Source organism: Cygnus atratus, chromosome 1 (genome assembly GCF_013377495.2).
Source record: "Cygnus atratus isolate AKBS03 ecotype Queensland, Australia chromosome 1, CAtr_DNAZoo_HiC_assembly, whole genome shotgun sequence".
Classification (NCBI taxonomy): domain Eukaryota; kingdom Metazoa; phylum Chordata; class Aves; order Anseriformes; family Anatidae; genus Cygnus; species Cygnus atratus.
Genome location: NC_066362.1, coordinates 88,710,343 through 88,733,423, shown reverse-complemented (window position 1 = coordinate 88,733,423; position 23,081 = coordinate 88,710,343). Strand labels below are relative to the sequence as shown.

Genomic DNA, 23,081 nt, shown 5'->3' with positions numbered 1-23,081 from the left:
ACTGGAAACTGGCTATTCCTTCTAATTCTTAGGTTGCAGAAACTCAGCCCAAGGCTGCTTGTGTGCATTTTACTAACTTGACCTATGGCACCAAATATTGGCCATAATCAGAGAGAGAGGTTCCTCTAGCTAAAATATTAATTGTAATGGTAGCTTTAATTCTTTTCAAGTTTAGAATCATTTAATGATGGTTTGCTTCTCTTGTGACTGTAAAAAAAAAAAAAAAAAAAAAAGTTTAAAACCACCTCCTCAGATGGCATTTTCATACTCTTCTCTGCACAAACAACACCATCTGAATCTCTCTTTCTGTGACTCTCTGCCAGCTTTGCCTGGAGTGGGCAATTTGTTCAGTGCAAAGGGATCTAGGATGTAAACAAGGTCGTGGTACCAATCTTCTCATCCTTAATTCTGTATGATTGTCTCACCAACATTTCCCAAACACTTTATAACTGAAAATCAACTATAGTTAACTTCCAATTTTTATTTGTATATTATACTCTATATAAATATATGTGTATATACTGAAGTACATGCATGCAGTATGTATACTATACTATATACCTATAGCTTCAATAGGTTTTGCACTGTAATGTATTTTACTCTTTAGAGTGTCCAAGATGCTATCATAACAAATGGCAATAGCATTTTCCACCTTATGCTGTTGTGTTTTTTTTTTAACACTGATATAATGATAATCTCAGAGATACATTTAAAATAACCAATCGTACAAAATCCTATTCATTGTATCACAGTAAAAATGGACTTTTTTATTTGATTTTGCTCCCAGGGGGGCAAGATTCCTATCCGATGGACATCACCAGAAGCCATTGCATATCGGAAGTTCACATCAGCCAGTGATGCGTGGAGCTATGGGATTGTTCTCTGGGAGGTGATGTCTTATGGAGAAAGACCATACTGGGAGATGTCCAACCAGGATGTGAGTATGGTGTTATCTGAGTTATGTTCTCAAACAGAGGATCGGACTGTGAAAGTAAGTGAAGCATAATGAAACCAGGTGGCTGTGAGTTTTTGACATTGAAGATGATTTAGAAATGAAAATTTCCACATGTCCCTGGTCAGGTAAAAGTTCCTATGAACTGAAAAAGCTAACATCTTTTTAACAGGGTATTTTGGACCTCTGTAGGAGCAAACTAAGAGGATTTTGTCACTCTGGTGGTTTTCTGTAGGATGATTCAAACAGTTCCACTGCAATGATGTCATTCCCTTTTACATTCTTTAGCTTATTGTTAGAAAACCCTCCTAAATTTCTGTGGATGCCCTTTGGTTCTACTTCTATAATATTACATAGAAGTTTTCCATAAATGTCAAATACACAGAATAAATTGCTCTTGGAGCCCATGAAAAAGAGAAGCAGAGCATTTCTACTAAGAGTTTAATAAAACCAAAATACTTCTGGAAATAATCAACGGATAAAATAGAGAAGTAGACTATTTGATTAGAAGACTTCCAATAAAGGCTTCTTTGCAACATTAGTGAACAGTTCAAGTCTGCAATCCAAACGATTAATGTATCTCTCACAGTATTTCTATAAGAAGCATAACATTTCCCAAAATAAGTTCTTATATCTGTTTTTTGGTGGTGTTTTTTTCTCTGTTGCCTCACTAATCCTAGATTTATTCCACAGGAGTTATGAACCAAGTTTTTTTGTAGTACAGTCACTAACATATACAGATTTTCCAAAAGGTTGGCATATATCATTACTAGTACTAGATTCAAGAAAGTCAGTATCATAGTTGTAGTCATACATTGTTTATGTTACTTTATATGAAATACAAAATACATATATATATATATATATATATATATTTCTCCTTTGAAATGAGTACCTCTGGAATGCAAGTCTGCAGCAAGCTCTATATTTCTTTTAATTAGCCATGAAAGCTTTACAGTTGTTGGTGGAGATTAATGAATTGTGTTACAAAGGCTGATGTACTAGGGGAATGCCTTTCATAGTAGCTGTTCACACTGAAATCAGAAACAGAAATATTTATCCATTTATGTGTTTTGGCTTTGTGACCGTTTTAACTGTGGATTTTTTCTTATCCCTGTTCTGATTCAGAATAGTTTTTCCCTGCTTTTTTGATTAACTGATCCAGATAAAGCAGAAAAGATAACAAAATAGTCCTTTATCATTTTCTACTTAGAATGTTTTTTTTTTTTGACTCATGGTGCAAAAGATATAGTACAACTGATCAAGAGGCATTATACTCTTGTGAAAAGCTTGTATTAAAAAAGTTTCATAGCAGTGTAAATACTGGGCTAAATTTTGTTTTGTCAAATGATGGTTTTGATCTCATTGACTCTGCATCTAGATAAATGACAAAGAAAATGGGGCTACTTCCTAGTAGGAAGTACATAGTTACCTCATGGTAAGTTTTTAAAGTATTTTCTGACACTGTGAGATTAATTACAGCCTCACTTTTGTAACTGACTTCCTACATTGCAGTGCAGGAACTCCCTTGAGAAGGTTGGCTGGTCTTCTGCAGCATGCAGTGTCCACTGGAGAGTGTGGGACACGTGTTGCTAAGGATCAGTGACATTCAAGACCTTTTGAAGTTTGGCATAGTTAAGCAGGCAGCTTACTAACTATAGCTTTTATTTACAGAGTTAGTTCAATCAAATGTGAGCTTTTGGAGATCTTTTTTAGACTCTGAACTTCCTCGAAGTCACATACTGTATCTTAACTTTCCTACAGCCCTTTTTGTATGCCTAATTTACTGCCTGGTTTACTTTGCAGATAAACCAAGAGCATTGCACTGCAAGACAATTAGTGAATAAACACATTTGTTTAAACACAGAATGTCCACGTTAATGTGGTTCACAGAACTGATAAAAACAAGTTGATTTAAGTGCCTCCAAGTTCTCAAAAACTTTTATCCTTGTGCAGGTAATTAAGGCTGTTGATGAAGGGTACCGCTTGCCACCTCCTATGGACTGCCCAGCTGCCTTGTATCAGCTGATGCTGGACTGCTGGCAGAAAGACAGAAACAACAGACCCAAGTTCGAGCAGATTGTCAGCATCCTGGATAAGCTGATCCGTAATCCCAGCAGTCTGAAAATAATCACCAACGCAGCAGCAAGGTGACATATTAGATTTTACATTACACATGACTAAATGTCTATGATTTCTTCATCTTCCATAATTACAATTTGTTTAATTTCTTCACCCACTTCTTCAACTTCTAACCATAGCTATTTGCAATCTTGAAGGCTACAGGAAGCTTTCTAATTGTCCAGTTTGGAGAATTATTCAATATTATTTTATTATTGCTGTTATTTGTATTAATGGTGTACTAAAACGTATTCAAATTTTGTGAAGCTGGTATGTTATGGTTGTGAAACCCATCATAAGGCTGAGCAGAGGTTTGTGAGAGAGACACAGATGAAAGATGTCATCATGTAATCTTTCTTTTTCCTTTTCTGATCTTATGTTGTCCTTTAAGTGCTTAGTGTTTCATAGGTCACAGCTAGCCATGTTCCTAAGTATTGTTCTGAATCAGGTCCAAACATATCATACACTCTTACACTTTGCTCTGACAAGTCACCTTAAGTTTAATCATATGAATAATCTTTTTGTTTTTAGTAGGACTGACAAAATTAAAAATGCAGTTACATTCCTTGTTTGATAAATGCCTTAGCTAGGAATTCGTTTCCAACCCTTGCAATATTCCTAATTGCATTAACAACATTCATTTATAATCCTGGTTATTCAACACACTCTGGAACATCTCTATGATGAGATAAGAATTATATCGTTGAGAGAAAATGAAGAGTGTGTTGACACCTAAGGACGTAATGAGGATGTGGTGAAATAAGAGCTTTGGTTTGGTTTAAGTAAATTGGTTTGTATAATGCACAAAATGTACTTCTACTTCAGTGATCTGAAGGGATGTAAGATTATTTTTAGCACAAATACTAGCGAAAAAAATCCTCCATCCTCAAAGCAGACAGAGTTGGGGGAAACGCACACATCTGTTCTGCTGCTTCAGATCCAGGACTTGAAGGGCTGTGTCAGGGGACAGACCAGAGTCTGCCATGAGGCAAGCTTTCCAAATGAAGGCAACAAAACTCCTCCCAGACCTTTATGTCTGGCACAGCTCATTTCTTGTCACAGCAGTCTAATGGGAAAGTGCAGAGGGAAACAGAGGTAAGGCAGTGCGGCGTGGAGAGCTGCACTAGGCCTTGGGCTGCTGGGCAGATTGCGTAGGCCTTGCCTTCTTTTTCCCATATCCAGCATTGTGCTGCATCCTGAGCTAGAGGCTGGCCATCCTCATCGCCTCCTGCTGCCACACCAGAGGCATCAGAAGGAAAGCAGAGGTGGGAGGAGGAAGGCAGCTATGTTGATGGGCTTTGCTACTAGAAATATATAATGAGGGAAGGCTGCTTGCACGGTAATTATATTTAATAATTTAACTGGTAAGCATTTAACATACGTTAAACCAACATGCTTAGCAGGGCAGTTATTTCTGTTTCCTGCTAGGTGACTGCTTGGATAAAATCAAAGTTCCTTAAGCATTGTCTTCTCAGTCAAGCAGATTTCTTCTAAACATCTTGCACCCCCATTTGGGAAATGATTGGTGCAAATAATTGGACAAACTCCCAGCCAACCCTGAACATGTGCGGGATTTGCTGCTCCACCTGGATCCATACAAGTCCATGGGTCCGGATGGGATTCATCCCAGGGTGCTCAGAGAGCTGGCTGATGTCATTGCGGGACCTCTCTCAATTATTTTTCAACAATCTTGGGAATCTGGGGAGGTCCCATTGGACTGGAAGTTGGCAAATGTTGTGCCAATTTTCAAGAAGGGTAAGAAAGAAGACCCTAGCGATTACAGGCCTGTCAGTCTAACGTCAGTGCCTGGTAAAATTATGGAGAAGGATGATCCTTGAAGTTATTGAAGCACACCTTGGGGACAATGCAGTCATTGGTCCCAGCCAACATGGGTTCACGAGGGGTAGGTCCTGCCTAACAAATTTGATTTCTTTTTATAAGATCACCCATCTAGTCGATCAAGGGAAACCAGCTGATGTGATCTTTTTGGACTTCAGCAAAGCTTTTGACACGGTTTCCCATAGGATCCTACTGGACAAAATGTCCCGCATACAGCTAAACAAAAACATCATATGATGGGTGAGCAATTGGCTGACGGGCAGGGCTCAAAGGGTTGTGGTAAATGGGGCCACATCTGGCTGGCGGATGGTCACTAGTGGTGTCCCTCAAGGCTCCATTTTAGGGCCAGTCCTCTTCAATGTTTTTATAAATGATTTGGATGTAGGACTAGAAGGTGTTTTGAGCAAACTTGCTGACGACACCGAACTTGGAGGAGTTGTGGACTCAGATGAGGGTGGAAAGGCCTTGCAGAGAGATCTGGACAGATTGGAGAGCTGGGCGATCACCAACCACATGAAGTTTAACAAAAGCAAGTGCCGGGTCCTGCACCTGGGACGGGGCAACCCTGGCTATACGTACAGACTGGGCGACGAGACACTGGAGAGTAGCCCTGCAGAGAGGGATCTGGGGGTTGTGGTTGACAGCAAGTTGAATATGAGCCAGCAGTGCGCCCTGGCAGCCAGGAAGGCCAACCGTATCCTGGGGTGCATCAAGCACGGCATCACTAGTCGGTCGAGGGAAGTGATTGTCCCGCTCTACTCTGCACTGGTGTGGCCTCACCTCTAGTACTGTGTGCAGTTCTGGGCACCACAGTACAAGAAGGACATTAAACTGTTGGAGAGTGTCCAGAGGAGGGCGACAAAGATGGTGAAGGGCCTAGAGGGGAAGATGTATGAGGAGCGGCTGAGGGCACTGGGCCTGTTCAGCCTGGAGAAGAGGAGGCTGAGGGGGGACCTCATTGCAGTCTACAACTTCCTCGTGAGGGGGAGTGGAGAGGCAGGTGAGCTATTCTCCGTTATCACCAGTGACAGGACCCGTGGGAACAGTGTTGAGGCGGGGTAAGTTTAGGCTGGACATCAGGAAGAGGTTCTTCACCGAGAGGGTGGTCGCACACTGGAACAGGCTCCCCAGTGAAGTAGTCACTGCACCAAGCCTGTCTGAATTTAAGAAGCGATTGGACTGTGCACTTAGTCACATGGTCTAAACTTTGGGCAGACCTGTGCGGTGCCAGGAGTTGGACTTGATGATCCTTATGGGTCCCTTCCAACTCAGGATATTCTATGGTTCTATAGTTATTTTGCAGGGATATACTGGAGCAGTTTGCTGGATTAGGGGAGCAGGGAATCACAACTACCATTTTGGTTTGGGATTTTGATTGTAGAAACCAGTCAAACAACACCAAAATGTTCCCTGATTATTGTCCTCGCAATGAGGGAGCTGAACCACAGCAGAGTGGAAAATATTAACTGTCATTTCCAGTTACCAGTTCAGAGCAAGTAAAAGCTGATATCCTTTGCAAGGCCTAAATTTGGTCCAAGTAGTGCACAGGAGCACTGCAGCATTGCTCTCTCCTGCCTTGCCGTCTTTGCTCCAATGTTGTGATCCGTTTTACTGGCACGGGCAGCAGTGGTGGTGGCCCTGTCCTGCTGCGATGCTGTGCGTGCTGCTCGAGGGGACTTCTCACAGCTGCTTTAGGTGAGCTCCGAGCAAAATGCTCCTGGTGGCAGGCTGATGCATGTTTCTGAGGGGAACGTCAAAGGTGGTTTTTATTCTCTTCCCTCCTTCCCTTACTGCTGTCAGTTGTTATTTGAGGCTGTAGTATTCCCCCTGCACCTTTCCCCATACCCAAAATAAGCAATTAATCTAAATTATGGAGGTCCCAGCTCTCTTTTACCCATGTCTGTGCTGCTACTGGAAGAATGCTAGAGCTTTATGCCCAACACATGTTCCTAGGTGTTCAGAATGTACTTGGTCAGGAAAAATGTTTAACCTGATGATGTCTGTTGCAGAGGCGAAGTCTGTCTCTTCTTACAGATTTTCAAGTTGATGTTTATTTAAAATAGTCACAGCAGTGTTGTGTCCTACTTGCAAGCACGTTTCTGGAGGTACATAGGATATCCCTGTTCTCTGGTACACTGCTTTTAACTGCCTGCAACTGAGGGATGTGCTCAGCTGTATGTCTGATGCCAAGGCCACAGCCCCAGCACATTTTATACTAATATCTCGTAGGAATACAGGAGAGGAGTCAAAGCCTTCACTGCTGCATTTCCTTTTTGGTTTTCTATCCCTTCTGGCCACTCCATGGCATCTAATAATTTCTTGATACCCGAGAGGATGTTTCTATCCTTATTGATTATCTCTTTGCAGACCTTGCTATGTGCTTGTGAACCTTGCTTCAAAAGAATCTTTTTGTAATCCTAGCGCAGCGAATGTTTCATGATACCTTTTCCTCATGTTGTGCTTCATCTCGAATTCACTTGAAAATCCCTTTCCTACTCCTTGCAAGGTATAGAATATGGCTGATTGCTTTCTTGTCTGTCAACATCCACCTTTTAATTAGGTGGCCGCCTTGAGTTCTTCCTAACAAGGCCTGCACTGGTTACGGACACGTGGGTGTTTTGTGTCCTTCAGGCAGCCTTGAATTATCCAGCTCTGTAAATGACTGTAGAAGCAGAATGTGTTACACACTGAGTTGTACAACTCATGCAGTTTTCTAAGCCACAACCGCGTGATATTTTTATTTGATTTATGTCTTGCTGTTCTTTCTTGTTTTCTAAGCAATATGTTCATTTTTATAACAGAGTCTTTAGATTGTTTGGATATCTTTAGGGTGGAAGTGAGTTCATAGTTCCTCCAGCTCTGATCAGTTTTATTATTTTTCTTCTCGAGCTTATTATTTTTCAGTCCGCTGTGTATTGCTTCACATTTGTGAACATTTCATGCAGATACAAAGCAGATGGAAATTTTTCTAAACTTGAATAGGAGAGACAGAGTCACTTCACCCACCTGCTAACCAGTTGGTGAAGCTGTGATCTACAAGGAATTAGTAGTTTTCGTTTCAGCTGTGTGGAAAAAAAAATATAACCCAACAGTCACACAACTGAAAAATATCTGGTGTACACTACAACTCTTAAATGGACTCGTACCTCTTTGGTGTCTTTATCTATTTAAACTTTTTTCTCTTATTATTTCCAATTGGTTTCTGAACAAAGCATTTCTCATGTGTGTGTATGTATATACACATGATGGCTCTAGAGTTACAGTGTATATTATAATTTCAGGTATATGAAGCTTACTCTACGTTACCCAGCCATTTGAAAAAGATTGCTTAAAATATGGTGTATATTTAGAATTATATTTAAAGCATTTCTGTGCCCCCAAAGTGAATTATGCTGTTAGAAGATGGTGTGACATTTAGGTATAAGGGTTCTGATATGGGATTCAGGCAGCCCAGGTATTATGGCAGCCTTCCTGTAGCTGCAGTGGTGAACTTGGTGCTGTGTTCATTCATATCTGTGATGCAGGAGCCAACTGAAGTCACTTTTCAAAAAATTGAAAAATGTTCTAATTCCAACACATATTATTCAGAAATTCTGAATTTCTACCAGGTCTGTGATTGATTTCAAAATTGGGAAGGAGTCCATGCAGACAAATACTTCATTTGCTTCTGTATTTGTGCATTTTTTTTCCTACAACCTTTTGGTAAAGTGAAAGTCAGTGTCAAATCCTGCTTGCAACTTCCTACTATGCAACTTTTCCATGGGTAGAACTTAAATAAAAATTCCAGAATATAGATATTCCAGAATATAGATATTCAAAGGTACTTCATAAAGCTCAGTCAGGTTATTCTTGCTTTAAATAATGAATATGCAATTAGAAGTTATTTGTGTTTATGAATGACAATGGTGATACACATATAAAACCTTTTATAATTTAATGTGAGGCTCTGAAACTGAAGTTTGCAAAATATGTAGGTGCGTCCGTGTAACTCCACTGCCTTGACAAAAAAAAAAAAAAAAAAAAAAAGGAAGAAACTGGCCATTGCTCAGTGGTACAGAGGAGGTATACGACTGTATATCCAGTACTATTAGACAATTTCACATCTTACATTATTTTCCAAGTTGCAGTCCTGTGAAGAGGAAGCAGCATGTCTGATGATGGATATATATATATATATATATAAATATATTAAAAAAAAGCATTTCTGGAGTGCACTTCAGCATAGAAGGTAGATTTGGTTTCAGATCTCTTGTACATATTAGGAGTTCTCCATTTAAAATATGAGTTCTGCTGGTATTGTTAAATCTCGAGCTAAAAAGAAAGAGAAAAGCTTATTATTTTCAGAAGAAGCATAGTTGAAATTCTTTTAATATAGTCCAGGAAATTCAAGAGGCCAAGGTCAGATGGCCTTCCTGATGAAAATCTGAAAGTGTTGGAAAATGTGTGTGAATAATTCCTCATACATACTTTCATGTGTTAACAAGTTGTTTACATCCCTATCCTGATTTTCCTGAGTTTGAAGTCTTGCTTGAATTATTCACTGGAGTAATTTCTTTAGCAGCTTTTGACCTATTTGTTATTTGTGAGTACCTGATTGTAAGCGTTAACATCAGAAAATTGGCGTTGTTGGCCCTCATTGTGGCATTCTCGCTGGTGTGAAGCGTGTTTGTTCTTAAACATACAGAGCCATCATTTGCAATTAAAAATTTGAAGTTTTTTTCTCACAAAGCTTGTTTCCACTTAAAACCTGATGATTTTCTGGAAACTCTAGTGTGATAGCTTGAGAGGATATTTATGAAAATTAAGCTCAGTAGGAGCAGCAAACAGGTCAAAACAAAAATTCAGTCTGCTCAATTTTGCAGCATAGTTCTGGGCCTGTTTTTACAGTAATACTTGCAACAAAACTACTGTTTGTGTTGGCTGAACATTTTATTGAAAAGTTTCTTTTTTCTGCCATTCAGGTTGGATGGTTTTAGGTGCTTTAAATATATTGCTGACCTGCTGTCATATTGCTTACTTGCTTCTCCCTGTTAGGAACATTTGGATTGAAGGATGGAGCTGTCGGCTTCATTCTGAGCATTTCAGAGAGGGCTTTGGCTCTGTACTTGTCTAGGTATTACAAACAGGATCTGGGTTTGGCTGAATGCCCCGTAACAGAAGTCCACGAAAAATTTTTAGCCACACTCAAAATACAGCAACAATATAGTCTGTGACCTAAAAAGCTCTAAAAGAATCCATATTCTGTAACCCCGGTATGATAGCTCTCTTTCAAAAGTCTGTTAAACACAAAACACTGAATTTATGGATGGGGGGGAAGCTAAACTACAAATCACACAGAAAAATGTCAGATTGTGTTCAAATCAGTACTTGCTGATGTCTAATCATAATTTGGGTTGCATGTGGAATTCAGGCGTTAAACTGAAGAGACTTTAGGAACTTCAGTTGTTTATCATGTTAGAGACAGAAAAAAAGTATCTTCATCTGACTAATGCCTGAGGTAGACATGAATGAACCACTGTTCCTTCCAAATTAAGAATTGTGAGGGCTCACTGTTCACACATACAGTAAAACACCTATCTATCTATCTATCTATCTATCTAACATCTATCGCACCTCTAGCTTGATGCTGCTGATGCAACTCAGACACGAATTTTGCAGCAGGCTGAGTTATGTAGTTAGAATTTAAATGTGGACAGATCAGCGTGTGACCTTATTTTGAGCATGTGCTGTTGCTTGTGCTTCTGCGGAATTTTGTTCGGCTGTTCTCAGCTCAATGCATTGGGTTTACTATGTGAAGCCCTCGTTAGTGTTAATGGCAATGCTGGAGAATGAGAATGCCGAAGAAATGGCACGAAGCCGGCAGCAAGGGCCATAGTGGATGTCAGCAGAAATTCACAGCACAGCTAAATGTGGGATATAAGGGCAGGTCATATACACCAAATGGTAGACACAAAGAGCCAGAAAAAGCATTTTAAAAGCTCTCTAAGGCATTTTTTTCTCCCCCTTTTGAAAAGCCCCTAGACTGTCCGAACAATAATGACTGGTTGTTGTTAAGGGTCCATCTCTGGGCCAGCTCTGAATCCCAGGAAATGTCTGTGTGACATTACTTCTGCTGCTTAAAAGTACAGCTTAAGCTGTTTTATGGGAAAGAGAAAAGCCTTTCAGCACCACACTGGTATTTTTTGCCTTCACTGGTTTTGGTGAGAAAAAAAGTGAATAGAGGAGCATTGTTACACCCAGGCATATGAATTATTCCCATCCCCAGGATTCTAAAAAAGATAGAAGCCACTTGAAAACCATGTTCTGAGGGGCAGCCAGAGGAGTATGAAAGACTGGAGGGCTGACATCTGGGGCAGATGAAATTTTATTGGCTTGTTATCCTGGAGGAAACTGTGGCAGGTCTTTTGCCAGTGGACAGCACAGAGCTAGAAAATAAGTCCAGTGTGACATTTAGAGAGACATATCATTTTGCTACAAGCCAGCAGCCTGACTTGCATTCTTTTCCTCTGTTGATTATTTGTATTACCCCTCTTTATTTCTCCAGCTCTCTTTTCACTTCAAAGAGGAGTCACAGCCTGCTTCCTGTCAAACTGTGCAAACATGATATGAGCCCTCCTGAGAAAAAGCAAATGGACCTCCCTAAGACCTGAATTGTATTTTAGGGACTAAGTAACAAATTTTGCTACAGGTACTACAAAAATGGGCATGAAGAGGTGGAACTCCAGAGATGCTTACCTTAACTTGTAGGGACAGCCAAGTAAACATGAGGTCTCTACTTCTCCTCAACATGTCATTTATTTCCTGGTCTCCTGTTGTCACGCTGGTGTACTGATGATTCTGTTGTAGAAGATAAAAGTAGATTTTGCCGTGTGCGCCAGCTGTTCATTTTTGTGTGTTTTCTTGTTATTATTGAAATAGGAGATATCCTTATTGCTAGACCAGAATTCTGCACTTCAGATTGTCATAATTATAAAGCACGTAGCATTTGTGCTCAAGCCTGCTTCCCTCCCCATGGAGCAATTTCACTTTACGAAATCATCTTATAATTATCTAAAGTTTGCCACAGGAAATTACTTTATTTTCTAGATGTTTTCCCTTTTAAACAAATCTGACTATGGAAGGGGAAGTCCAGAATTTAAAGCTGGCTTTGGTTTGTGTTGTGTTGTTGTGTTGTTTGGAGGAAGGAAAGAGCTACAACATGAAGACTAGGCTCATGCGTGCAGATGTCCTCTGTGCATTCGCAGAATGCCTCCCTTCATGCAGAAGTGATGGAACATTTTGCTTGTATTTTATCGTGGTTCTCAAATTTTACAAGTTAATGTATCCCTTTCTAGCCATACAGCAGGGGTCTAGAGAGGAGGTTGTACCAGGAGGGCTCTAATGATGTTTTATGCAGTCTTTGTTATATGGTGCAACAAACGTTTCCCCAGAGTTGTGACAAAAAGCTGTGCTAATGTTAACAAAGTATAGCGCTCCTTGCTGCTGCGAATGATTCAAAGGTTAATTCCAACTGTTAATATAATGGGCACATCTAGAGAAAGCTTTCAGCAACAGAACATTTTGCAACTGGCATCTCACCGTTAAATTTGTCTCTCTAACCCAAGTCTGGCTGATTTTTTTTTCAGGCCACCACATGTCAGTAAATACAACTCTGTAGATAGACACACAGTTGGGATGGACAGGATAGGAAGTCTTTCTGTTCTGTTGAAAGATAACACAATGGGGTATATCATAGTTGGTCAAAGAAACAAAATAAAGAGAGTTTAAAAAAAGGGGGGGGGGGGGGGGAAGAGAAAAGACAAGACAGAGGGAAATGTTCTATTTCACTTCCCCTGAGCAAACATGTAATTTCCATGATTTCTTTTTAATGACTCTCTTCTGAAGCTAGTAGGTACTGATTTATGAAAAGCTGTAAAAGATCAGGTGGAACCCTGCAGGACGTCGTTTACAGCTGCACGGATTGCAACCCATCTAATTTGTCTGGTAAAGTGTGAGCTCATGGCGCACATCACCCAGCCCATAAATTTCATGTTCAGACCTTCTGTCTAGGGGCTGGGTCAGGGGAAAAAAACACCAATGTGTGCAGATGCTCTGAAAGCCCAGCCTTCCCTTGGTGCATGCAAGGAGACATCACAGGCTCTTTGCTGTGAGACAAATTCCTGTTCATTGATAAACTGTCCAGATGTCCTCTCTGAGGAGGAAAGTAACTAATTTTTGTTTGGAATTCTGCAAGGAGAAAAATGATACTTTACAGTGCTGGTTATTCTGAGGTCACTTACATTAAAATTAGGTCGTATTTTTTGTCCTGATGATACTTTGATCCAAGTAATAAACATGAAAGCTCTTTCGGGCTACTCTAATTCCTAATCCTGGTGACCTGTTCTATTTCAACTTGTTTATGCCTTTTTTTTTTTTTTTCAATTAATGATTCTTGTGTCAGGCCTTATTTTAATAGATTTAAGTTGAAAAGGCATACTGGGCTGAAAAAAAAATAAATCTCCATGCTTTATCATTAAGAACACATCATAAATACTCTTAATAAATGTCTTGGGATTCCAGACACTATATCCAGAAAACTATAAATAAAAAGCATTGGCTTTTTGTGGGGCAAACAGTAGTCGGGGAGATGCAGGTTTTACAGCTACTGAATAAAAATATCTTGGGCCTGATTATCCAACCTGAGCCTTAAATTGGAGGGTGTTTAAAGCTGCCTATCATGTAGGTGCCTAATAAGATCTGGTGTTAGCATGAGAACAGTAACATGAAGTGTACTATATCATCTGTCCTCAGCTCAGTCTTTGGTTCTGTGTTGCTTGCCACATTTTCCCTGCTTTAGGGTTTTGGGGGGCAGAGCAGGCTTCTGATGTCTTCTGTCACCTTCCTTTCCACCCACCACTGCTCCTAGGACGTGGGGTCTGCAGTTAGTGTCAGTGGCTGCAGTTGTCTGCAGCAGTAGAGGTGCAGGACCTCTCAACCCCAAAGTCCCTTGCAGGAAGCAGCAGCCCCTGTCCTTGGCTGGTCTCTGAGGAGCAAGGAGTGAGGAAAGGTGCCCAAGCAGCGACAGCCCTGCTCTGAGACCTGGTGAAGGCTGGGGCTCGATCTGCAGCAGAGCGTGTCCTTTTGTGATTTGGAAGCTAAGATTTTCAACCACCTGATGAGCTCTTCAGGCATGTCATGTCATCCTGGAAGGGAAGCAGGTGTTAAAATCATTTCCTGGCCCTCCAAGAAATCAGCTGATGGAAAGGGTTGGCAAAACATCAAGAGCTGTTTAATATGTAGCCAATTCCAGGAGCTGCTGTATCGCAAGGCTGCATTATTCTTTTCATCCAAGGTGAAAGGTAAAAGTCTCAGTGTCACTGATGTGGCATTTTTCTTATCCCAGTGCGAGTCAGATCTACTGCCAGACTATGTTATTCCAGTGCTACTGATCCCAATGAAACCTAGTAAAGACTTGAATTGGGATAGAAAAGCTTTGTTTGGATTTTCTAGGCTTCTTAAGGAAGTTTAAATTCACTGGTATTTAAACATTTGGTTCTCCTTGAGGCCTTTACAAGCTCTCCCTTTGCCTTTTTCCAGTGCTCAGAAATGGGTTGGGTTTAGGGTGAAGAGGGTGTTTTACACTCCAGATCAGTTCTCCAGTACCAGAGCTGTAACCTACTCGCTACTCTGCATCATCATGATCTTCAAATACGTTAGTCTAACCACTTCTCATTTTCATTTTTTTCCAGTGACAAAAGTAATTTCAGATGGATTTAGCTGTTGTAGTCAAATTATTTTTCAGGTGATATTCACTAGAACCATGGGCAGAAAACAGTCTGTAAAATTGTAGTGATAATCTTCTAGGTCAGTCTCCTGTGCTCATGAGTAGCAGCATCAGGAAATGACAGCTAAGCACATGCTTAGGTTTAAGCCTGCGACAAGACACCTATAAGGTACTTATAGAGTATGGGTTGCCCAGGGAGGTGGTGGAGTCACCGTCCCTGGGGGTGTTTAAGGAAAGGTTGGACATGGTGCTTAGGGACATGGTTTAGTGGATGATATTGGTGGCAGGGTGATGGTTGGACCAGATGATCTTGGAGGTCTTTTGCAACCTTAATGATTCTGTGATTCTATATTTGACTTAAAATGGAGCATGCATATTTCTGAATGGGGGCTAAAAAGTTGCCTGGTATTGGCATGTGTGTGTCAGTGGAGGAAATAAATGTAGAAATAGAGTAGATGTCTCTAATAGCATCTGACTAGTCGAGGAAGCCATTATTGTACTAATTAGCACTGAGAGAGAAAGGAAATTGGAATTAGTAAGGTGTCTTGTCAGCAGAAAGAAGTTACTGATTGCATTGCTATTCAGGGGCTTCCTTACCACAAAAAAAAAAAAAAAAAAAAAAAAGAGCAGGTCAGTGAGGAGAGGCTGCTGAGGACAGAGAGCTGGATGTCTCATCCAAGCAGCCTCCCGGGAAGGCCTTTTGCAGAGTGGACGAATCCCCTGCCTGGAAATGTGTGCATCTCTCCATGGACTGCAGCAAATAGTTCAGAAAGCTACCCGGGCATAGCCACTGTGTTTCTAGATGGCTAAAACAAGGTGAGGTTGAGACTGACTCGTGTGACATTACAGAGAAGGACTGACCTTTATTTTTAACTTTGATGCCATCATAGGCTCACAAGACTACGAAAACAAGAGCCCTCATACACGACAGAACTGATTTTCTGGATCAATTTTAGGAGCAGCCAGTGCTGCTGTATGCAATATGCAAAGTGCAGGGTCAGCTACAATATATTCCTCCTTGTTAGAAAATTACATATTTGAGCTTTGTTTTTATTTTCAGAAGGGTGTTTTCTTCCCAATAGCTTCTAGGTAGACTTACACTTATGGAAAAAATATTTAAATGGGCAAAGAAGCATGGAGACGTGTTTTGTTTGATTCCTTGACTTGATTTTGTTTCTTATTGATTTCTTGATTGTTTTCTAAGTAGAGAACTTGGATGCAAGTCAGGTCAGTTCAGCATCCTTCATGAGCACCAAGTTCATTTCAAAGGCAGGCGGTAATTCAGTTCACACTTTCAGATTATTTGTATGATATCCTTATGGAAGTTTCAGTCTTAGAATGAGCACCATCTTTAAACTGGACAAGGCAATTACATTTCAATTTGGCTACGTGTATGTAATAACAAATTACCTCATTTCTGCCTCTGCACGCTGCAGAATACCAGTCTTTTGTGGTTACATTTGTCTCACAATTCACTTACCATTTCATTTTTAGACTTGACAACAATTTTTTTAAGATCTCCTAGTGTCTTATTTTATGTGCTTCTAACTTAATAGTACCACTTAAGATTTTTCAGTGGGCTGCAGTACTCTGAACATGTGTAAGTTCTACCAGTACACTCAATTTGAAGTGTAGAGTGCGCATTGTTGTACTGGCTAGTATGTTGTTTGGGACTAGGTGAATCACATAAACATAATCTAAATTAGGCTTGTCTTTGCTAATGCTTAAACACATTAAATTGTAATGTAATGGTGCGCTTCATGAATTGGTGGTGCTTCAGTGATTTAAAACCTGGGCATGAGAAGCTGGAGCTCTTAAACGAGGTGATTACACAGTGTTTGTCAAAGCTGCCAGCATGAGTGCATGTGGTCTCAGTGGCAGATAAATTCCACAGACGAGCAGAAAAGCTGCATGTAGCATGGAAGCTCTTACTGCTGCCAGTGATAAGTTTAGACAAAATAAATCTATACTTGTACTTGATCCATAACTTTCATCATATTCTTTTTCATTTCAGGCCATCAAATCTTCTCCTGGACCAAAGTAACGTTGATATTTCAGCCTTCCGCTCAACAGGTGATTGGCTCAATGGTTTTCGGACAGGACAGTGCAAAGACATTTTCACGGGCGTGGAGTACAGCTCCTGTGATACAATAGCCAAGATTTCCACAGAGTAAGTTTGAAATAACCACAGCCCCTCGTTACCAGTTTCAACTGGAGGTACACATTTAAATAAGCATGAGTGGCATTTTTATACTCAGCTTACATTTTTTAGCTAAAATAATCTTATGTTTAAAGGGGTAACTGTAGTAGTTGTGATACACATGAAAGAAACCTGTGTTGATTTTGTGAAGGCCACTGTCCCATACCTTTTTCTCACTAACGTCAAGGAAATTGCAATTTCTTCTGGTACAGTAGCACTGTGCATAGTCTGGTACACAAGCATTTCTTGCCTTCATTCACAGTTTAGTAATTGCTTTGTGCATTGTTTATAATCTGCCATTTATCTGTTCTTTCCCCACAATTGGCGTGTGTGCCGATCTTTTCTTTCTTTGCCCATCCCGTATTCCATCAACCCATGTGACACAGAACAAGCGCTACGTAGCATCTTTCCTCCTACATACTAATAATTATTCAGGGGCCAAATTCCCACCTGCCTCCCCTTTTGATGTTTAATCAAGCGAAGCTTGGAAACTTACAACTTGAAAGTTCATTATGTTCAAATGCAGCGTGATGAGGAAGAGTGTGTTGATGTTCTCTGCACCTGAAAAGGTATCAAGTACAGTTATGGATTTACTGAACAGAAAAATCTGACTCCCCATTGGGCTCAGTGGATACAGGACCAGTTATGAAGAAGTAGCGAACAGCTGCAGGGTTGATAATTAAACACATCAATGCTGTTAATTAGTGTATTATTGCAACTATAAAAAGGCTGATAATGGGTTTTTATGGCAATTACCCTTTGGGGACAGTGCAGAAATCCTCCAGGAATGCCCAATTTCCTGTGAGCCACTGGTTAATGAGCCCTTGGCAAGTGTTAAACCACTTCTGTGTTGCACAAGGAACAAAGAGAACTGGCTGCCTGCAGAAATAAGGGGTGAAAAACAGCAATAGACCTGGATGCTTGGCCATATAGCCGTTTAATCCCAGCGCTGATACCCGGGTGGAGGCAATTGTTCAGAGGGCTCAGCACATAATGGCAAGATGCCCGCTGGTCAGGAAGAACAATCAGACTGATAGGGGGATGGAGGAGGTAGAGGGGCTCAAGATTACAGCTGGCCCAGAAGTGGGCCTCTCGCCCCTAAGCCCCAGTGCGTATGCCAGTGGCAAACACTGCTTTGTTGTCCTTGCTTCCAGGGAAGCAAACGCAACAGGGCTAAATGAGATTTTACTTTTTTTGCAGCCTCCTGCTATTTCATAGCTCTCAATAGTCTTCATGCCAGGTTTTGTGTTTCAGCTGTATTGCCATACCTGGAGGCGCATCCAACACAGCAATAAAAGACGAGCAAGTTGATTGCTGTTTGCTCACATCAGCTCTAGGAAGTGCAGAGGCAGGATGCTCATTCACCTGGTGCGTGTTCTCTTTTTTCCAGGGACACGAAGAAAATTGGCGTTACCGTTGTGGGGCCTCAAAAGAAGATTGTCAGCAGTATCAAAGCTCTAGAAACTCATACAAAGACCAGCCCTGTTCCTGTGTAAGGTACCAAAATGGTGTTGCTGAGGACAGAAAAGAAAAGTTGCGTCTAAGGGCAAAAGCGACGGCTGATAAATGGAATCATTTAAAGGACTTCTTTGCAACAGCTCCGGAAACATAATGGTTGAAATTTCAAACCCACTAAGACACTCAAATACTGAGTATAAATGCCTTAAAATAGGAGCGAACTTGTTTTCTATCTGTTAATCCTAAAGGGTGGGTGCTCTTAACTGACTGTTAATGCAGATAGTAAATTTCATAAAGGAAAAAAAATGTTAAAAAAAAAAAATCCTTCCAAGTAAAAACAGTGATACTAAAACCTAGAGCCATTTGAATATTAAGTGACTGAATAACATGAAAAACCCAAGGACACAAAAGCTGTGTATTTGATCTATACAGCAAACAAGAAGAAAGAAAGACTTGCAGTATTTTTATACAGAAGAGATCTGTAACAGGTATTTTATTTCTTAAAATGCAAGGAAAATAGAGGACTATACCTCACAACCTGTCTGGCCATATTTACTATAATGTCATTGTAACATGCTATTTCAACTTCAGAAAGGAATACAGAAATAAAGTTTGCAGTGACTTTCAGTTAGTTGACGAAAGATTTTCACCGTTATGTTAGCTTCCCTAATTGTGTTCATTTAAATAGAAAAAAAAAGTCTTCACTTTTAAAAGACTTATTTATTTCCTGTTTTTCAATTATTGTTTATATTTATGCTTAAATACCTTAACCTGGCTGTATTATTGCCAAGTGCCAAATGTTATCAAAACTTCATTGGTTTAATCTGAGAAATTGTATGAGGGTTAATTACTAGATATTTTATGTTCACAGTATCATATATGAAATACAAAAGGAAAGAAAGATGGTCTTTTTTTCCAGCTCTGACACTAGGCAAAGCATCTGGACTTGCTGAGATTCCTTCCCATTGCAGTGAGTGGTATTTTAACCCGGGCTTGAATTCTGGCAGAACTGTGTGCCCCTTGATCTCCTGATCAATGGCCTATCAGGCACATACATTTTGTTACTTCCCAAAGGCCTGGTTTCATGTCAGGCACAGCAAGGACCACTGCTCACAGATGCTGTTCAGGTGGGGGAGATGTACCTAGCAAACATAAGAAGAGTTAGGAGCGAGTGCATCTTGAGTGAACTGAGGGTGGTTTCTGAGGAACGACCCATTTCTGTCTTCCATCTCATGGGCTCTGTCACCAGTGCTGGTAACTGGGAGTTGTATGACCATGCAGACAGCCACTGAGATGGTGATTTGCAGCCAAGGTTAGTTGGATAGCTGGCAAGGATGATTTAAGGTCATGCAATGGGGCTTTGGTCTGTAATTTTGCCTAAGTCTGATCCAGAATACTTCTGTCCAGCCGCTGTGATCCTGCAGGGGCCTTGCTTTTTGGCTCAGGTTCCTTGGGAACGTGCTTGGCACCACATGGCAAGAGCCACCCCAGTCTCAACAGGGCTAAAAAGCTCAAAACCTGTCTCATGGTGATTTGAGAGCCCAGAAGCTACAGTCTTTGCACAGGTGTGCTCTGGTAGGTGTCTTGCTGTAACCAAAACCGCCAGGCTCCACACAGGAGGTAGTTACGGATGGCTCTTCCTTCTACAAGGTGAGTCAAGGAGTGAGGCAGACTGTCGTGTTTTAAAAGAGAAGAGTAAACTGTGTGGTTCCTTCAAAGAAAGCAGAAAAGAGTATATCTATAGAAGAGCATTCACAGTTCCCAGTGGAAAAATAGGCCTCCAGGAGGGGATTTGAGTCCTCCCCCATCTTCAGCATCTTCCCAATAGTGAGCTCTTAAGCTCCTGAGCATGTCCGTCCTGGCTCTGAGCAGACACAGCTCTTTCCACTGAAATTGAATGGTTTAAATCTCAGTGTGAGGCACTTCCAGTGCCAGTTTCTTAATGCTCTTGATGTGTTGTCAGGCTCTGGCCATTATTTTAAACCACCCTGGATTTCTAGCTCCCCATCCTTTAGTTTAAACCTGACTCTGATGAGTACCAGTGAGTCCCTGGCAGTCCAAGACTGTAGGTGAGGCAGATGACTGTGTGGCATGCCACCTTCTGCTGTGTGTGCAAAAGAAGCTAACTAGCCGTGGTTTTTGTCATGTTGGTCTTGTTTTTGAAGCTCTTTGTAGCCAGCATAGGGCACATAAATAAGGGAGAAATCAGTTCCTGGGATTTGTGTGGCTGAATCAGCTTTTAAATTGCTCTTCATGGGTACAAGACTTATAAAATATAGAGAGACAGAATTTATCACACATTACTAAAATAAGAGCAAAATTAGGGACAGTGAACGTGCTGTAAAGGATTGCATTTGAAATGCACTCACGGGATAATATTTAGTAATGTTTTCTGAAAGAAAAATGAATGGGTTTTAAAGTAAGTTGAAATAAAAAATGAAAAATGGAAGAAAATAGGAAGCACTTAAGCAGTAAAGAACACTTCGTGTCTACTCCAATCTATCTTGACATACAGCGTGCTAAATACAAAAGCTGTATTTTCAGTTACTTAACTCATTCAGAATCTTTCTTTTCCTGTTTGAGACTGTCAGACATTGTCAGTGAATTTAAAAATTCACCAAAATCCATTTGCTGATAATATGTGTGGGGACAGCATTTTGTAACAGTTTCCTTGTGACTTTTCTCTTCAGCTTCATGCTGGTGAGTGGGGGAGAGTGGGCTGGGGTAGGGGGAAGAGATCTGAGAAATGCTTCTGAAAACACAGAACCAGTTCTTAGAGTTTTAGGTTACGACTGAAAACTTTGCACCAACCATCCTCGATTTTCTCATAGTACCACGTCATGTTCCTTGCCCGCTGTTTGAGCATGCTCAGCATAAAACAAAACAAAAAAAATCCCACTGATGCTTGGGAAAAAAAGTCAATTTTGCTTTTCTTTGCTCTTAGGAGTATAGAGTGTTTTAAAATACATTTAGTTATTTCTCCCCGTCAAAAGCTGATTTGTACTGTAAGTGGCCTCTGTTGCAAGCATCCTATACTCCCTTTCCCCGTGTACATATGTATACATAGCAGTGTACAATTCTTCATTGTGGAGTAGAGATACTAGAATTCGTGTGGCCATCTTCCTGTACAGGACTCGCATTGGTTATTGACATCAAGCAAAATGCAACTGCTCATAAAATGTCATACTATATTATTGGTTTTGTATCTTTAAATATAGTTTCCATTTTATTTATTTCTGTTAACATATCTAGTTTTGTGCTGTTACTTAGCATTCAATAAGCAATGTATAGATGTGATTTGATTGGCAATATGTATTTACTTTAACTTGTATTTTAAAGCATTACTTACTCATTTAGTTTATATATTGTGCAATTGTAGATGGCCTCTTACTAATGTAAAATGATTTGTAGTGGAAACATTTATATTTTTATAATAAACATAATGAAAGTATTTTTTACATACTGGAATACTGAGGTGATTGCTTGGAAGACAAAGTAAATTTATTTGATTAGAAAAGTGTGATAAAATTGTAATTAAATATGGATAAATTCTGAGTGTTAAAGCATGGGTTCAGAGTGAAAGCTAGATATTGCCTATATTATCTATTAAAATAAATAAGTAGTGCAGGTTTTAAATAGACAGACCAGCATTTGTGCTAAACTGACTTACATCAGTCAAAGACTTTATTTCTCCATGGATACAGGAAAGCATCGTCTACTACAGCCTGCTTATGGGATACTGAAAAAGCTGTCATTTATTTCAGTTGTGTCAAGTATTTCCAAACTTTAGCTTTTTTTTCTTCCCTTGCCAGTGGACCTCTTTTCATCTTATAACTATGTTGGATCCAGTAATAGATGTACTTTTCAACAAAATAAAAAAGCCCACCGCTTACGGTAGTTTAACCCCATGATCATTTCTTGCCTCTGACTATCTGTGTGAGATAATATTTTGCTCCTGTTTTGTTGTGTCCCTACCGAGTTGTTTCTGTATGCTTCACTGAAGTACAGCATCTTTGAAAATGCCAACATACAACTCAGCTCTGCATCTCAGGAATTATCTTCCCAGAAAAATATGAGTGGTTTGAATGTTTGCCAAAACCAGTTAAAATTACTTTACTCTTCAAGTTATAGGATCTTTCTGTACCATAAATGATTGTGCATGCTTTTGTATATTACTGCGCTTACCGGTGCAAAACAATGAATGATATACCTGTTCTGGAGTGTGTAAGTTGATAAACTTTATGGATGTGAATGAAACATATGGGTTTTGTTTTGGCATTTCATCTTGGCATCTTTAGCAGAAGGGGGAAATCACCGAAAGCAGCTACCCAGAATATACAGACAAAAATTGGACTTAACTTTAAATGGCAACAGCTGGATTGAAACACGCTTTTCCTTCTTAACAGCAGCATGCCTCATGGTGTTCTGCAGTGGGTGCATCTGGTGTCATTTTAAATCCTAATGAAGGGATTTAAATGCTCGACTTGCAGGACAGGGACACAGCTCTGTTGGTCCCATCTATACTGTGTGCAAACTGTTTGCAGTGCAAATGGGTTTCACTCCAGCAGTTGTGTTATGGTGACTTGTGTCTGTCCCTTTAGCCTGACCTGATGCATTGTGTTTGCATTATATCCCCAACGACACAGTGGATATTAATGCTTTTATAACTGTTGCATTTGCTGTAAAATGGTGTTAGTGTTCACAGCCAATTCTGAAATGACAGTAGGATATGTTGAAATGAACAGCGG

The 23,081-nt window shown here is 40.3% G+C and overlaps 1 protein-coding gene across 13 annotated transcripts in view; it reads left to right on the top strand.

Annotated features, from left to right (window-relative positions):
- EPHA3 (EPH receptor A3) overlaps positions 1–22,590 on the top strand; it is a 218,298-nt gene extending 195,708 nt beyond the window's left edge. For all 13 annotated transcript variants that reach the window (XM_035540651.2, XM_035540652.2, XM_035540647.2 and 10 more), the window contains 4 exons: positions 788–937; positions 2,909–3,102; positions 16,690–16,845; positions 18,266–22,590. In XM_035540651.2, coding sequence (XP_035396544.1) covers positions 788–937; positions 2,909–3,102; positions 16,690–16,845; positions 18,266–18,371 — 606 coding nt within the window. In that variant the 3' untranslated portion in view covers positions 18,372–22,590. The remainder of the gene's footprint in view (positions 1–787; positions 938–2,908; positions 3,103–16,689; positions 16,846–18,265) is intronic.
- Positions 22,591–23,081: the final 491 nt, after the last annotated feature.